The 18,787-nt window shown below is 40.7% G+C and overlaps 1 protein-coding gene across 1 annotated transcript; it reads left to right on the top strand.

The window, feature by feature from the left end:
• Positions 1–211: 211 nt before the first annotated feature.
• On the top strand, positions 212–14,344 carry LOC103181544 (ras-related protein Ral-A). Its single transcript, XM_007898112.2, has 4 exons — positions 212–377; positions 3,490–3,698; positions 7,921–8,095; positions 11,368–14,344. Exons 1-4 carry the CDS (start codon positions 264–266, stop codon positions 11,488–11,490), a joined length of 621 nt encoding a protein of 206 aa, XP_007896303.1. The 5' UTR covers positions 212–263; the 3' UTR covers positions 11,491–14,344.
• Positions 14,345–18,787: the final 4,443 nt, after the last annotated feature.

Genomic DNA, 18,787 nt, shown 5'->3' with positions numbered 1-18,787 from the left:
CTATATTCACCTCTAAAGTACAGTCACTGCACTACAATATTTCCTGAAAATCATTTTAGGATGTCCTCTCAATGTAAAAGGTGCTATATTAAATTCAAGAATTTTAATAAAATTGCTTTGATAACTATATCGGATGTTAACAGTGTTGTATAAAATTAGAATGTAAATCAGAATATATACAAGGTTGTAAATTGTCCTTTATTTTAGGACTAGATTACTGGCAGTCAAGATCAACATTCTGGTGAAATATTTCCGTTCAAAAGATGGCGGCAAACAAGACCAAAGGCCAGAATTCCTTGGCTTTACACAAAGTCATTATGGTTGGGAGTGGTGGAGTGGGCAAGTCAGCTTTAACACTGCAGTTCATGTACGATGAGGTAAGCAAAAATAAATGTCTTGAACATGATGAAAACCATCTGAATGCCAAATAAATGCATCAGTTAGCATTGCTTTCATGTTTGATTTGAAATTAATGCAGAGACAGAATATTTTTTATTAATTATAAAAAGCTATAATCCTATAGGAATGTGTAGGACTGGATAGCACCATTGTGGACAATCTTGCTGGTTCCATGTTGAGAACAATTTGGTTGAACATTTAGAAAAAAAAAGTAGTCTATCAGTGTAGGGTGATGGGCAAACTGTGAATGGGCTTGTTGATGGGGGTGCCTGCTGATGGGGGTAAGTTCCTTATCCTCCTTGGGGGTCAGGGGGGAGGTTAGCGGTGTCTCCTTGAACTGGCTCCAAGATGACATGCCTGGCAATGGAATGTTGGAATCGAACCAGCCCTCTGTGGCCGTCTCGGTAGTCCGGTTCCTGAGCCAGGCAGGTCTGCAGTATTCCAGGGTACTGCTGCTGACAGTACAATCAGCCTGGCTCATCGGCAGGACCCGGAAGGGCAGACCAGTCAATGGGAGCAGGGAGTCATCCCATTCAGATTCTGTTACCTGTGCAAGCCAAAACCCTAACAGGTACGCTGGTCCTAGCTTGACAAGCAGCAAGATAGCTTGCCGGACAGCAATATTAATGGCAAGCTATGCAGTTTTAGCTAGTTAGACTCCAACAGTACCCCAATACACACTCTGGGGTCTCCGAGCCTTGGCTATTACAAACCTACGCCTAATAAAACGCTCCGAGATGCTGTAAGGCATGAAGGGGCAATATAAATGCAAGTTGTTGTAATACTTTCTGGAATTGGGTAAACAGGTTATGTCCCTCCAGGCAGAGTGCACAATCCATCCCAATAAATACCTGGAATTCCATGTTTAGGTGGGATGCATGGAAATCTCAGCTTAGTTTGGATACTCTTAAGTACGGTGATGGGTCAAACATCCGGCTGATTGGTGTGTGGGGGGGGCGGGTGAGAAAATGGTGGGCTACCCCAGTTTGCTGCAGGGTGCTGCAAGGTCCTGTAGTGCAGAATCTGATGCACTGCACTCTGATTTGAGCTGTGGTGTTACTTTCTTCACACTTTTATAAAATGGGGGCTGAGGCTGTTATTACATCATGTTGTAACTATATAACTGTATGCTATTGGCAACTTGTTGTCTGAATGAAGTAATGTGTGGGATTAAAGCTGCTCTTTACTGCATAATTCTTATTAAAATATTTAGTGCAGGTCATTGAGACAACAGGATAGTGATTCCCCTATGAAGTAATGGGTATAAATCACAGGTCTGGAACTCCATCCCAGAGTCCCTCTGACTTGCATGCTCCCTCTCTCCTGCCCCATGTTCAGGGCACATGTCAAAACTTCATCTTTGACCACACACTCATTCAAAGTGTAATCAAAACACACAGTAGAATGATCAACCAACCTTAGGTGCTGTGAACGTAAGCCAGATCGTTCACAGAAAGGGAACATCATCTTGAGCAGATCTTAACCTCTTGCTCACAAATACACAGTCAACCCATGTTACAGTATATCCTGTGTAGTACTTTGACAATATGAAAAGGTGCAAGTTTTATTAATATAAAAGCAAGGATTATTATCTTTCCCTTCTCCACCCCTAGCTTGGGTGCTCAACATTGTTAAACACTTTAATATGTCCTCTTGAAGTGAAAGGTGCTGTATAAATGTAATAATAATAATCCTTGCATTTGATATAGCGCCTTATCATGTCTTCGAGACGTCTCAAAGTGCTTCACAGAATATACTGTAAAGTATATTTTGTGGACGAAAACGCCAATTGCACACAGCAGTGTCCCATGAACAGTCATGGATTGAGTAACCATTTTATTATAAATTTTTTTGAGGAATTATTACCCCCGGAAAAGCGATCCGCCAAACAACTAACAACCGGGTTCCTGTTTACTGATAGGTAAACAGAGGCGTGTGGAGTAAGGAAACTTACCCAATGTTTCACCCTGCTGGGAATCGAACCCAGGTCTCAGTGCTCTAACCACTGAGCTACAATGTAAATTGTAGATGTAAATTGTATTGTACAAATAATATTCTTGATACTGTAGCATGTGACTCAACTGCTGGATGCATTTATGCTCTGCAGTGCACCTTTCCTCTTCAATACCCTGTCCTCAATACCAGGACTTCTGTACAGCCTAGATGTAAATACATTATACTGTCTCTATCTCCGCACTCAGGCTTTTGTAGGTCCTGCCATGAGGTGTAAAATGCATACTGTGGCCTAGGATGACTGGGTCCATCGCTTTGTGCTGAGTATATCTGGCAACCACTGCTGACAGCACAACAAATTTGCCATGTGAGGAAAATTGCTGGAATGCACACAAATGTGGAGAAAGAAAATTGTACCAAGCATTGGTCAATACAGATCCAAATTGCTTGTTCTGACAATAAATGAGTGGGAAGCAGATGTGTGACCCATTTTCAATCTGATAGTAACAGCCTAGATAAAGACACTACCATAGTTGCTGTCAATGCAAGGCATACATAATAATAATCCTTGCATTTGATTAGCACCTTATCATGTCTTTGAGACGTCTCAAAGCACTTCACAGAATATACTGTAAAGTGAATTAACTGTATATTTTGTGGGCGAAATATGTGTTTTCTCTACTAAACAAGAATCTTTTGTAGCTATTGCTGATTTCAGAGAATTAAATCGTACATATCGTTCACAGAGACGGAATGCCACCTTCAACAGATCTTGGGTTACCCTCTTGCTGAATCGAGAGCAGCACAAAACCCCATGGTTGAGCCTTACACAACCTGCTGTGAATAGACAGCTACGGAACTTTCTCTGGCTTTTACCATAAACACTAGTGGTGTGAATATTAGATGTGCCGGGAAAGGCCTGAGGATGTGGGAATCCCTTGTGTTAGACACCCAGCTGACCCCCAAAAAATCCATCTTGGCTCAGTTGAGAGTGGTCCCAACTAAACTGAACAATGTATAGAAGCTATTTCATCTGAATATCTTATGGAAATGCAACAAACCAACATTCTGCTTTTAATCAATGCTTTTAAAGATTTATACTGTAGGCATGATATGTATTTTTGTTTTAATTTCTAGTTTGTGGAAGATTATGAGCCTACGAAAGCAGACAGCTACCGGAAGAAAGTGGTGCTGGATGGTGAGGAAGTCCAAATAGATATCTTGGATACTGCTGGCCAAGAAGACTATGCTGCAATTCGAGATAACTACTTTCGCAGTGGAGAAGGCTTCCTCTGTGTTTTCTCCATCACTGAGCAAGAATCTTTTGCAGCTACTGCTGATTTCAGGTAATTCAATGAACACTTGATTCCTTTATTCTCACATTTGCATTAAGTTTGTGTTAACCTTTGGTTTATTTATTCTGAGGGTATGGCAGTGGTTCTGATTTAGCTGTTTGTGTTCAGAATGCAGGTTAAATGCAACACGCTTTTTGGAATACTATTGGACCAAACAAGTGGGCTCAAATGAACCACATGAGCAATAGTTTACAAAAACAATAACTTGCATTTACGTAACACCTTTCACATAAGATAATATTGCTAAGTGTGTTACATGGTTAATGTTAATCGTTGAGTGAGAGGGAGGGTGGGGTATGAGGAGGTGACAACAACATGGTTGAAGGATTTTAGGAGTTTTTAAATCAGGAGAAAGTGAGAAGGGATTTTTGGAGGGAATTCATGAGAGTAATGGTACAATGGTTAAAATCTCCATTATGAAACTGATTTATTGTATCAGATCTGTTCATTGGATAACAACAATTGCTCAGCACCAAACCACATCGCTATTTTGTGCTCCAAGACGCGCATTAAGGGCACTTTATAAGTACAAGTTATCGTTCACCAGATAAATACAGCCAATGGTTATCTCTTGTTTTTCATACTTCTACAAAGATTTTTTTTGTACCTTAGAAGAGCCAGAAATGTGTACAATAGACACACAACAAGATTTCATTTATAGAGCGCCTTTCACGTCGGGAGGACGTCCCAAGGCGCTGGCTGAGAGGCTGAAGGCCCGGCCACCGATGGTAGGGCAGTTGGGGCGGGGGATGTGGAGCAGACCGGAGCCAGAGGAACGGAGGGTACGGGCAGGTAAGTAGGGGGATAGTAGGTCGGAGAGGTAGGATGACGCCTTGGGACGTCCTCCCGATGTGAAAGGCGCTCTATAAATGGAATCTTGTTGTTGTTGAGGGAGCAAGGCTGTGAATGGCCTTGAATTTGATCCTCTGGGGGATGGGGAGCCAGTGGAGGTGAGCGAGGGTGGAGTGATGTGGTCGCGAAGCCTGGTGCGGGACAGTACACGAGCTGCAGAGCTCTGAATGACCTGCAGCTTGTGGAGGGAGGTGGCGGGAAGGCCGATGAGGAGAGAGTTCCCATAGTCCAGTCTTGAGGTGATAAAGGCGTGGACCAGGGTTTCAGCAGCGTGAGAGGTGAGGTAGTGCCGTAGTCTGGCGATGTTCCGGAGGTGATGGAAGGCGGTGCCAGTTGTGGTGCGGATATGAGGGAGAAAGGACAGCTCAGGGTCGAACAGAACCCCGAGGTTCCTGATTGACTTTGAGAGGTGGAGAGTGCAGCCTTGGATGCTGATGGTGTCAGCGCCTGAGGTGCGGAGGCGCTGACGTGAGCCAATCAGGAGGGCCTCAGTTTTGCGCACATTGAGCTGAAAAAAGTTGTCTCTTGTCCAGGACTCGATGTCGCACAGGCAGCTGTCAGGACATCGGTGGTCGTGGAGTTGAGGGTAGAGGAGGAAAGGTAGAGTTGGGTGTCATCCGCATACATGTGGAAGTTAACCCCATGTCTGCGGATGATGTCACCGAGGGGGAGCATATAGAGGGTGAAGAGGAGGGGACCGAGGGCAGAGCCCTGAGGGACACTGCACGAGACAGTGCGGGGGCCGGAGGAAAAGCCGTTTGTGGAAACAAAATGAAGACGGTGGGAGAGGTAGGACCTAAACCACTCAAGGACAGGGCCTGAAGGTTGAGGTGGGAGGACAAGTGGTGGAGGAGGATGTGGTGGTGCAAAGGCGTTGCATCACAGGATATCGAATCTCCTCTTGGAGGTTTTCATGGATGAAGGTCTTAATTTGATGGTTCAGGCTCTAAGATCAGTGTGAGACGCCGTCTGGTGTGGAGGGCGCTATGTAAATCTAAGTTGTTGTAGGAACATCTGAGTTTTTATTCCTACAGTACACTGATAATAAGCAAACATCTGTTGAACTTTAAAACATCAACATGTTTCCAGGTGAGACCTCAGGCAAGTTTCCTTACTTTGTACGCCTCTGTTTACCTAACAGTAAGTAGGAAGCTGGCTGTTAGTCATTTGACAGGTTGCTTTCTGCGGATAATAATCCCTCAACAACAAATTTGGTCACTTAATCCACAACTGTTTGTGGGACAGTGCTGTGCGCAATTGCATTTTTCACTTTACAATATATTCTGTGAAGCACTTTGAGATATCTCAATGACGTGATAAGGCGCTATATCATTATTATTATTAAGTTCTGTTTTTTTATAAAAAATGGAACAGCAATTGCAAATAGAAATTTACACAATTCTGGATTTACAATGATAATCCTTGTATTTGATATAACCCTGGGAAAATTTCCCTTCTCTCTTTGAATAGTGCCACAGAATTGTTAACATCCACCTGAACAGGCAGATGGGACCTTGGTTTAACATCTCATCCATATGTGGCGATGAACATTGTTGACTTGACATTGGTGTCCTTCAGTTTAAAATGGAGGAAGCACCAGTGTCACAGGAGGGATAATTGTTTTCTTACCAAACTTTTATCAGAATGTTCTCTATGCAGCCAAACCAATACAAATTACAACCCCTACAAACCAATGTAATTCATCAAAATACACCTTGAAACCATCCTAAAGAAAAAAAAAGTAATGGAAGGTGGAAGCAATTCTACTTGGTTGTAAATAGTTGATTGGAGAATGTTTGTGTTGCAAGGAAAGACTAAGCAGCATTTGCATAAATGTAGCTAGATCTTAGATCTTCACAGTAACTTGACTCAACTACTCAAAAAAAAGTTTTAAAATCATGACTGTTTGTGGGACACTACTGTGTGCATTTGGCTGCTGTATTTCACCCAAAAAATATACAGTCAATTTACTTTACAGTATATTCTGTGAAGTGCTTTGAGATGTCTCAATGAAGTGACAAGGCATTATATTAAAAGCACGGAGGCAGGAAAACTATCTTTAAAGGCCTTCTCCTTTACAGGAATGATTTTGCAGATAATGTAGCTAGAATTGGCCTTTATTAGTTCTTTTTCTCCTCCTCCCTCGCTCCACCTCACCAAAATAACCTGCACGTATTGTAGGAAGTGCATTGTGGAGGCTTTTGGGCTCCTGGATTTTGAAATTGAAATGTGTGGAGCTTGTATTAATTGCAATGGTTTAAGATGGGAAGGGAGCGCAAGACTTGACAAAAGTGAGTGGATATAATCTTGAATCTATAAGGCTTTCAAACTGAATGTTGTCCCTAATTTCCTGATTCCTTTTGTTTGCATTTTATCTTCTGAGATTTCATGATAATTGAAGGTTATTCATTCTTCTCATGACAGTGACACCACTGGTCAGTCAAGAAATAGCAGCACACCAATGCATGTCTTGTGGTCATATTTCCCAGTGGTGCCACCTATAGTGTAGGTGAGATTGTAACAATATTGTGTTGGATATTGTGTTGGTATGGTGTTGATGTGACCGATGCTCGCTTTGAATAAACTGCTCATGGATATAACTGTCTTCCATGTTACATGCAGAAATCAGTGCCCCGAAGATTGCTGTATTCAGAATGACTATCTGAGGAAGTAACCCAAAGACTTGTTTAAAAGTTACACCTGCATGAGTGTCAGCCTGGCTCAATTGGTAGTACTGTCCTCTCTGGGTCAGAAGATTATTGGTTGAAGCCTCATGGACTTTGAGCTCATAGTCTAGGCTGATATCCAGTATATTGCTGGGGGAGCATTGCGTTGTCAGAGGTGCTGTCTTTTGGATAAGATATTAATCCAAGGTTCTGCCTGCCTGTCTGGTCAGGGAGATGTCAGGGGAAAGAAATCATGGCACTATTTGAAGAGAGGAGGGAGTTTCTCCCAGTGTCCTACCCAACTGTCTTCAGGTTAAACTGGTTATACACTTAATGGCTGTTTGTGGGATGTTGCTGTGTGCAAATTGGCTGCTGTGTTCACCTACAAAGTAGCATTTCCCTTTCAGAAAATCCTGTGGAGCGCTTTGAGATCTATCCTCTTGCTGTGAAAGATGCAAAGATTACGATTGCAACCAACCCCAATTTCCTCAAACCGATCTGTTTTTCTATCTTCCAAGGGAGCATGGCAGTGCACCCTGAACATCTCTACTGACTAGATTTCAGAGGAAGTACATTAGAGGGGCTCTGGTTCAGATAGAGGAAGGGGAACTAGAATCTACAACCGTAGATTGGTTCTTCTGAGAATTATTGACAGCAGAATTTTAAAGAGTTTATTTTGAATTCACATTTTCCAGGGAGCAAATTCTGCGGGTGAAAGAGGATGAGAATGTTCCTTTCTTGCTGGTTGGCAATAAGTCCGATTTGGAGGACAAACGCAAAGTCTCGGTGGATGAAGCAAAGAGCAGAGCGGAGTTATGGAGTGTGAATTACGTAGAAACATCAGCAAAAACAAGAGCCAATGTTGATAAGGTAAGAACATGAATGGTATATATGTCTCTGGTTAAATTTGATTAAATTAAGGTCCCTTACAATCCACCAGATTAAAAAAAAAATTGCCAGGGTCTATTTTTTCTGTCAAAAATGAAGGTGCAATTGAAGATGAGAAAGATGAGTGGGACAAAGATTCAGAGGTATGAGAGAAAGGAGTGGGCTGGAAGCAGAGGCAGCTGAGCAAATCTGCTTGATTCTGGACCCTCGGAATACTATTTCCTCATATTTGAACTTGGAGGTGAGGATAGAGAGCACGGAGAAGGTGATTGCAGTGGGAGAATAGGAGCTATGGGTTCTCTTTGGCGTCCGGGAGGATCCTGAAATAGAAAGTGGATTTGACTGAGCTGAGAGCACATTGGTAGACCTTCGTATGCTGTAGCCAGATTTAGCTGTGGATGTGAGGCTGAATTTGAGCCCCATGCATTCAGCAGCGTGGGCCTTGGACTTTAGACAGCAGAGGTGGCTGTTGTACCAAAGACACTCGTGGGGATAAGGGGTAATTCAGGATAATAATATGATAGGAGGAAGATAGAGGATGAAGAATGGCACAAGGGAGTTGTGCAGAAGGTTGAGGTGGGCAGGATTTCAGAGGAATTGAGGGCAGTGGGGGATTATTTTATTACATTTTTCTAGAGTGGAAAACTGCGGTGTCAGGTTTGGAGATGGGAGGGGTTGTGAGGGAAATAAGGAAAATCGTCCGACTCCACTGGCTCACCATGCCCCAGAGGATCGAGTTAAAGATCCTTGTCCTCACCTTTATGGAGTCCTGTAGCTCAGTAGTTAGAGCACTTGCTCTAACTACTCAGAGACCTGAGTTCAATTCCAGGCATGGCGAAAACTTGGGCAAGTTCCCTTACTCCACACGCCTAATAATAATCTCCAAAATCAAAAAAAATAATAAATTGGTCATTTTCAATCTACGACTGTTTGTGGGACATTGCTGTGCGAAATTGGCTGCCGCGTTCGCCCACAAATATACAGTCAATTCACTTTACAGTGTGTTCTGTGAAGCGCTTTGGGACGTCCTCCTGACGTGAAAAGCGCTATATCAAATGCAAGGATTATTATTATTATTATTCTGTGAAGTGCTTTGAGACGTCTAGAAGACGTGAAAAGCACTATATCAAATGCAAGGATTATATAGAATGTATTCACGATTTGCCAGGCCATCCATGGCCTTGCCACCTCCTACCTCTCTGACCTGTTGATTCCCTACCAACCTGCCCACTCCCTCCATTCATTAGGCTCTGGCCTGCTCCATGTCTCCCGCCCGACCCCCCCCTACCATCGGTGGCCGGGTTTTCAGCCATACACTCTAGAACTCCATCCCACGTCCTTTGCCTCGCTTCCTCCCTTGCCTCCTTCAAGGCCTGTCTCAAGACCCTTCTCTTCAACCGTGCCTTTGGTCTCCCTCCCACCTCTCTGACTTCCCTCACCCCTACACCACCCCTCCCCCATGCTCGGGCCCCGACACCTGACTGTTCAGCGCCTTGGGACGTCCTCCTGATGTGAAAGGCGCTCTATAAATGTAATTTTGTTGTTGTTTGTTTGTTGGAGTTTGAGGCCTTGGGTAATTACCAGGTCAACAACATGACCATGAATATAGGTGGGGAAGGTCATGTGGAGGTTGAGGGAGGAGAGGACGATGAAAAAGTCTGCACAAAAGGGGCAGTCAGGAGTGAAATGGAGATTGTAATCACATCAGGATAGCCAGTACTGTAAGAACTAACTCACTAAAATACAGCATCAATTTTAATACAAATATTTTTATATTAATATCTAGTTTAAGTATTTTCTATCTTTTCTAACTGTTTCTATGTTTAAAACTTTTCAATTCAGATCATGCAATGATAACAGGTGCTTTATATTGACTCAAAACAATAGAAGTAATAGTCTTGTAGCTAATGAAAACCTGAAAGAGTGAAGATTCACAGCCTGCAATGTAGGTTTAATCCTATCAATTTACAATGCAATTGTCAGTTGTGAATTATGGCAATCTATTTCTATGCACTAAAACTTGACAAGTCTTATCGTTATAATTCATATAATCGCCAAAGCTGTGCATTCATGAGACATTGTGCCCTGTGAACACGTATCTTGCAGTTTACACAGAAGATTGTGAACAGAACATGTACATGAGCTTCTAGGTTTAGTAACCACTGACTTTAAAATTTTAAACCGTTTTCCCAAGTGTCTGACTTCTTGGCTGGGTATCCTTTAATTTGTCCATGTATTTGTCAAAGGTGAAGTTGGTGCATTCTCTCTTGAGTATTCTTCCAGCTCTGTAATTTCTTTTCAGAAATATATGTAATAGGATTTGTGCATTAACCAATGAATTGCAGTCTACTGGGAAACCTAGCGGAAAATCACTCGGCAGCTTGATAAATTGTCACACTTGACTAAAGGCTCTCCAGCTCTACCATTAGTAAATCCAGTTAATTTAAAAACTCCACTACCCGTATCCTCACTTGCACCATCACCTCAGTCCTTGCCAGGGTCCGTGGCTCCCTATTGCAGAACGGATCAATTTCAAAATCCTCACTCACATACAAATAATTTCCTGGCATCTCCTTACCTCTCTGACCTGCTTACACCCACTCCTCAGCTGGCTCTGGCCTCCTGCATGTTCCATGTAATGGGACGTCCCCCTGATGTGAAAGCCGCTGTATAAATGTAATTTGTTGATTGTTGTACTGTGTTTTCTGCCACTGCACCGAGACTCTGAGGCTGAAGGAAGATATTGAAGTGAGCACCTCCTAAGGGTGTAAGGGAGGAAGATATGATTAGCCTTTACTTCTGCCATGGTTTCCTGCTCCCATTATTAACAAAGTTGGTGTCCATCATTAGTAACAGATTTGAGAACTCTTGAGTTCTTAAACCCATTGGCAACATTGGAATCTGAACATGCTGTCGGTCCGTTAAACTGTGGACTTGAGACCATGTGCTCCCACCTCAACGTTGTGCACCTGCACACTGTCCAAACTACTTTGCACACAGATCTTCACATGAAAATTAGCTGTGGAACATACAGGCAATGACTCAACTTTTCATCTTGTGGGTCTTGTCATTCTTTATATGTCAGATGTATTAAGTACCAAATTATTCCAAATCTTGTGGTATTTCCAGCCAATTGCTGTTTCCAAACTTTGAAACTAATGAGATCAGTGTGTTTTAGCCATGTAATTGTTGATCCCTGAATTGAATATGTATAATTCTTTGGACTAACATGCTGTACAATTCTTTCTTTCAAGGTTTTCTTCGATTTGATGAGGGAAATACGTGCACGAAAAATGGAAGATAGTAAAGAGAAGAATGGCAAGAAGAAAAGGAAAAGCATAGCTAAGAGAATCCGAGAAAGATGTTGCATTTTATAAACTGAAGGATTAAACCACTTGTCCAATTGTACTAAGTATTGCTTTTCATCCACTGTTCCATCAAAGTGACTGAAGGTACATTAGCACGTCCATTGCATTCAGGTTTCAGAAGCATGAATTGAACTAACTTTAGGTCATGATTGATATGGAAATAAATAATGTCAATATGAAGCACTGTTACCTGTGATGCTTGTCAATAAGTGCAATCTGTGGGCTTCAAATTCACATTTTACAAAGTAACAATGACAACTTTCATATGGATTGGCCTTGTGTGAAAATAATCAGTTCTGTCATCGATTAAATTGGAAGCGAAAACATTTTACACACAAGGCAGCACTTTGTTAAAACATTTTTGGTCAGAACTATCTGCATTTATACATTCAGCACAGTTGATTTTTTTTCATACAATTGATGCATCTTAAGAGCTTTTATTGGGAAAAAAAAGTTGGTCTTAAATGGAATTTGGTCTTGACTGACCTATGTTTTGTTAAAATTCCATTACTCCAAAAAATGCCATTTTGCAAGTAAATGTTACTAGTTCAATTAGCAAAGAGTTTGTCGAGGAGGAATTAAACACTTAATATTAACTTAAACTGCATCAGGAATTCACAGTGGTGGTGATTACAAAGCTCTTTACTTCAAGGCAAGCAAGCTGTGAAACAGTACAGTGGTTTTTAAAATGTATGTTTTATTGACAGGATACCACACTAGGAATGTTAAGGTCATTGCATGTCTTGTTTTCCCCTTCTATGAATGGGTTGAAGCATATAGTGAGGCCATTTGGAACTACGGGACTCGTAAGGGAGCAGATTGAAGGAAAAAATAGTTCTGATTTGAATTGTGGAGTACATTCAACCTTTCCTTTAAAATAAAAAAAATCTCATGCTGGTGCCATAGAAAGGAATGGGGGAAGATTGCACGGGTAATGCTTGTTTTTAAATTGCCTTTTGTGATACTCTAGATGGGACATTTTCAAATATGTAAGTTATTGAGGAGCAGCACAATATTCAGGCACTTTTATTAATTGGCCACAAATAAATGTAAGGTCAGTTTCCATTTTCTTTTTAAGATTACCAAAACATTAGCCAATATTTTGTTCTGCTGATGTTCTCAAACCTCCACCTATGAAGCCCTTTAGATTAAATGAATCTATTTTGGTATTGGAAGATGGGTAAATTAATGTTGCACTGACCTGGACTTAAATTATTAGCATCAATTTAAACCCAACTAGATTTGCTTATTGTATATTAATGGAAAGGGTTTTGCATTCTTCCTTATTCCCAATTGGGATTTGATCATGTCCAAGTTTGACAAGGTTACTCATGTAAGGGCTGTCTTTTATGCTGCTTTTCACATTACAGACTTGCCAATACTGTCACTCCTACCATCACAGTTAGATTGTAATGAAAGTAGCCACTTGCCTTGAGCTGGGCCTTTTCCACTCCCTGATCTCTCTACTGCCATTGCTAGATTCAAGGAACAAAATATTGGGACCCTTGGGATTTATAATTATAAAAAGTGTGGCCGCACCAAGCATTATTTGTCATGCAGTGAGAGCTGTAGTGTAAAAGGAGAGATAGTATACATACTGGAAAATGAGATGCATTTTGTTTTAAAGCAGTTTGGTTCTGTTCTATCCAATGTTAAAAAAACATAAATTACTTATGTACAACAGGAATGTATACTTGTGCCATGATGGGAACAAACTAGTACTGAATTAGACAGTTTCTGTTATTGATAACCTACCAGAATTGCATGTATGTAGATTTCACTGTACCTGTGTCACATGGAACCAATTGTAATCAACATTTTGCAAGACTGATATTGGCTTTTCAAATGCATCACTAAGCGCAATAGCAGATTCAAGTGCGTATAATCAAGCTGGCTGTAATGTAGAAGAGCAGTGTAAAACTTGTAAATAGAAACTTATCTGACTATGCCTTAATTTAAAATCTTTGCAGGTTGCATCCATCAGAAGTGTGGCGTGTGAATTGTGCAGCAGATAACTGCAACAAAAATAAACTCATCAATCTTGTAAAATGTGCCATACTCTTAGACTTGATTGTCCAGAACACAATTCTGTTAAATTGATTATGGGGCTAATATTTTCACATTGTTGAATTATATGTCATGTTTTAAATTGGCAATTATACATTATATTTACTTGTTGGAAAAGATGCATTATCACCAAGAGTGCATTCCTCAGCCTTGCAGACTTAAAAGAAAAGCTGTGGATGGCTGAAGATTGAATTTCTGTAAATGGGTTTGACTTTTGTCCACTGTTATCTTTTAATGACTGACAGTAAACCTTGCAGTTAATGCAAGATTTCTATAACCAATCTTCAGCTGAAAAGCAGTCGAACAGGGAAGGTGATCTAAACTTCAGGAAGATATCACTAAATCTGAAGTGCTGAGAACTCAAATATTTCTACCTATGAGAATGTATAGTTCATAGAATACCTTGTCTTTAATTTAGGTACATTGTTTGCCTTTTTGTCATGTGTTTTAAAATGCAATGCGTGTATTTGGCAGTAGAGGTTATTGCTCTATTGAAGGGCAATACAGTATAGTGAAATGTTTCAAAATGTATAAACCTTGTTTGGACATAACCTGCGTGTATACTGTTTTTACACTGCGTGAGCAGTGCATAGATGTGTGCTTTGTAGGAGTGTGTGAAATTGTAAGAAAATGAAATAACCAGGGATTCTAACCACTAACATTTTGACTTCCTGTAGACAAAGCTTGGGTATTGGTGTTATGAAGCTTGGACACTATTGTATTGAAAGCTGATGCCCATACCCAGAGTTTTAATTGTATGCTGAACCATTAAGAAATAAACATTTTTTTTACAGCATTGATATTGTAGATTTAACTTATTCACTGAAAGATGGCCCTTTATTAAAAAAAACACTCATTGAAATCTCAACTTTAAAAACAGCTTATTTGCACAATTGCCCTCTAGTACCTAACCCATCATTATTCTTGTGTGTTTGGCAGAGACGTCACAATCCAACTCAGTCCTATCATCCGTCACAAGGTGTCAACGACATATCCAGCAGAGGCTCTGAATAACAGTCAACCTGGAACCCTGTCTCATTTCCCCGCCTACCAAACAAACTTCCGGTTTTATAAATGTTAAAACATTTAAAAACACTGTAAAGTAATTAATATCAAGTGTAAGTAGTTTTAGACAAACATGGCAGCCATTTGCATTAACTAAATCTCATAAACAGCCAAGATGCGAATGATCAATTGATCTGGAGGATTGTTTGCCACTTAAATTTGGTATAGCAGCTTTCAAGTTGGGGGAGGGGGGGTCTCAAAGTCCTTCACAGGATATAATGTAAAGGGTGATCACTGTATTTATATAGAGCCTTATTCTGATAAAAGAATGCATTGGAGCATCATCTGAAGGTCTGTGTCAAGGACATATGGATTTCCTAATCAAGAAATCCTGTTCAGAAGCACTGCAAACTTGACCTTCATATTAGGTTTGAAAGAAATAGCAGCCGCTTAATTGTCACTGTTTTGGGGGGGTCATATTTCCCCCCTTGGTTGTCTATGTTTTTCGGACCGATACCCCAAAAAAATGCAAGAAATCTCTAGTTTTTAATTTTGTCAATAAAAATATGATGCCAGATAATAATAATCCTTGCATTTGATATAGTACATTATCACATCTTCAAGATGTCTCAAAGCGCTTCACATAATATACTGTAAAGTGAATTGACTGTAGACTGTAATTTATTCAGAATTTTGTGGGTGAAATACGGCAGCCAATTGTGCACAGCAGTGTCCCACAAACAGTCGTGGATTGAGTGATCAAATTTTTTTTAAGGGATTATTACCACCAGAAAGCAATCCGCTAATCGACTAACAACCGCGTTCCTACTGACTGCTAGGGAAAGACGTGGAGTAGGAAACCTTGCCTACAGTTTCTCTCCATCGGGGAATCAAACCCACTTACCAGGTAAAGAATTAAGAAGATTAAGGAGAGAGCAATTACCCACACACTTCCCATTCACAACCTCTAAAACCCATCAATGGTTGTGCAAATTGACCTGTTAAATAGTTACGTCTATGTTAAAAACAGTTCTCAAAGGTTCATGTACATCCTCAAGTCTCTTCCACACCTTCTCCTTCACCTCTTTCCTCCTTTGTTGGCTTCTGTTCACTGTAGCCGCTCTCTTCACTCTAGCCCCTTCATGCTCCCTTATCACTGGAGTCAAAGTGCCACCTTTGCCTTTAAGTTACTCAGATTTTTAGTACTATTCTTTCTTTCACAAGTTGCTTGCTCTTCAGAAAATGTCCTGTTCTTCTATGTACTTTAAAACTTCCTAAGTGGATTATAAAGTTCCAATTTTGTTTTAGTTTCAGAAAAGTGTAGACTCGCCCACTGTTGGTGAACTTAGTTTTCCTCCATAAATCTCTATCATTTGCTTAAAGCCCCAGTCAGCAAACCCCTCTGGAAATGGTTGTCATGTTTTCCTTTGCTTTTTATTGCTTTTGTTTTCTGTTTTATAATATGCAATAATAAGAGACCCATCAAACACCGTAGAGCATGTTGAGAAAAATCAAACTGTAGTATGACATGCTCTCCTGAGATTGGGGCTAAAAAACCTTGCTTATTATTCCTAACCCTTGCATTGCAATGTCTCAAAAGTGCTTCAGAGTGTTTTTTAGAAAGTATCTATAAGTGTAAAGTGACTGTGTATTCAGAGGTAACACACAACAACTAATCGGGGTGGGGGGGTGAAGATGAATTGGCTTCAAAGTACAGAGCATCCAGCCTGGCTCATTAGCAGGAGTTGGAAGAGCAGACTGGGAACACTGGACTCCTGTTAACCTTGCAATGTTATCCTATAATGATGATGAGTTTCCGCATCTATCACCCAGCTGACCAAAAATCGTTTCAATATAAGTCACTCAAACATTAAAGTATCTCCATGTAACAGTGAATCGTTTTCACTTCTAGTAATAAATGAAGCTTTGCATTTTCAGGATTCGAAATCATGTTAACTGGTAAGGGACTGAAGCAATTTTAATCTATATACTGGAACATACCCAGAAATGGAACTCTTTCAGAACGTTGAACACACAAAGGTAAAAATACTGCACATGCTTAGTTTGTGGACTGCTGCATATTTTTTGGATTGCTCCGTAATTCTTCAGTTTTGCCCATTTCCCATTGTCATTGAATATTTGACAGTTTCTACTGGTTGATACTTTGTGTCTGCATAATAGTGTTTCAAAGTTAAATATTTACAAGCGTTTATTCACTTGTTATTTTAGAATAAGCTCCAGTAATTAAGTCAAACCTTTATTTTAGGTACATGAAAATACAGCAAATTTGTGTGCTGGAAAAACAAATGTGCCTGGGATGAAATGCAAGGGTTAGGAATAATTATGAGTAATGTTCTTTATACCCAACATCAGTTAAGTATTGAGGAAGCTGAAAATAAACTCTTATACAGATAGAAGTATGTGAGGAGCCAGTAAAAAGCACCACACACAGAGAGCAACTGAATAACAAACTCTGATGAACATATAGAGGAATTGAAAGACTGGTAACCCACTCCTATACACAATGAGGAAGTGAGAAACTTTCAACAAACAAATATGAACAGAAATAAAATAAGAAGCCAATAACACACTCCTGTACAGACAGTGATGATTTGATGTTTGGTCTGATACATGCAGAAACTCATTACCATGCTTAAGAATATCCAAACCAGACTAAAAGTTCCACATTTGTATTTCACCTACACATCGAAATTTCCCAGTGTCTGGAATAGAATGTGCATTCTCTCCCCAGAGAGACATATCCTGCTTATGGAATTTCAAAGAGTATTAAGTGTAAGTTGGCAGAGCAAGACTTGGAGCCCCAAAAGTATTCGTTGGGGTAATGCCATATAGGATTAAGTTGATACCAATATTCTGTTGGCAAACATGTAACCTTGGAGCCAACTCAATTCCAACAAACCTCTTATTCCATGGTAAGTTATGTATTCAACTCCCATTTTGAGACTTTAAGATCACATTCTCCAGTAGCTTTATGATAGTGTGAACCGATGGTCATAGAATCGGATCAGATGTGTGTATACACCAAGTATTATTGTCAATTTCTGGAGAAAAATATACATGAGCTCAACAAGTTTGCAAAGATTAGCATATCCAGATAGATTTCTTCAGCTGTCATCTGCAATAAGTCTTGTAGCTTAGTGGTTGGAGCACTCGCCTCACAAGTGAGAGGACCTGGGTTCAATTCCCGGCAGGGCGAAACGTTGGGCAAGTTTCCTTAATCCACACGCCTCTGTTTATCTAGCAGTAGGTAGAGTCGATTGGCGGATTGTGTTTTTGTGAGAATAATTCCTTCAAAATAAATAATTTGGTCACTTGATTCACGACTGTTTGTGGGATGCTGCTGTGCGCAATTGGCTGCAGCATTTAGCCCACAAAAATATAGTCAAGTCACTTTAGTTTATTCTGTGAAGCGCTTTGAGGCGTCTCAAAGATGTGAGAAGGCTCTATATCAAATGCAAAGATTATTATTATTAACACTACAATGGAGTGCTAGAGGGGGCTCAAATGTCAGAGGTGCCATCCTTTGGATAAAAATATTCACATGATTGATTTGGTTGAAGAAAGCCAATTGGTCCATTTGATCTCATTCTTCCAGAATACCCACCGAATAGTCCCCCATCACAGCATCAAGCTGTTTTTTTTAAAAAAAAATTAGTCCTCTGTCCTGTAAACCTAGATTTCGTCAACCTATTTGGATAGATATTAAAGATCCCACTGCAATATTCGAAAAGAAGGGAGTGCTTTGACTTGCAGGGTTAACAACAACAAATTGGATTTATACAGGACCTATCACATCAGGGGCCTTTAATGGGAGCTGAGTGGGAGAAATTCCATGTCCCCAGTGGTCTGCCCTTCATGTCCTGCTGATGAGTCAGCCTGGCTGTGCTGTCACGAGCAATGCCCTGGAGTACTGCGGACCCACCTGGCACAGAGGAGTATGTAAGTAGCCAGTAACAAGCTCCAATACACAGTCAGAATGGAGTGCAGTCTTCAATACAGTGCTGGGCGAAAAATTGCATTGTTGGAGGTGCCATCCTTTGGATGAGACTTTAAACAGTGTTTCGTCTGCTTGTTCACGTTTAAGATCCCATGGCATTACTCGAAAAGTGAAAGGGGGTTTCTCCCGGTGTCCTGACCAACAATCCCCTAAAATACAATCAGTGGCCGTTTGTGGGACATTGCTGCGCACAAACTGGCTGCCACATTTGCCCAC

This window comes from Callorhinchus milii, unplaced genomic scaffold (assembly GCF_018977255.1).
Source record: "Callorhinchus milii isolate IMCB2004 unplaced genomic scaffold, IMCB_Cmil_1.0 Scaffold2, whole genome shotgun sequence".
Taxonomy (NCBI): Eukaryota; Metazoa; Chordata; class Chondrichthyes; order Chimaeriformes; family Callorhinchidae; genus Callorhinchus; species Callorhinchus milii.
The sequence above is the reverse complement of the archived record's forward strand: the minus strand, read 5'-3'. Positions and strand labels throughout refer to the sequence as shown.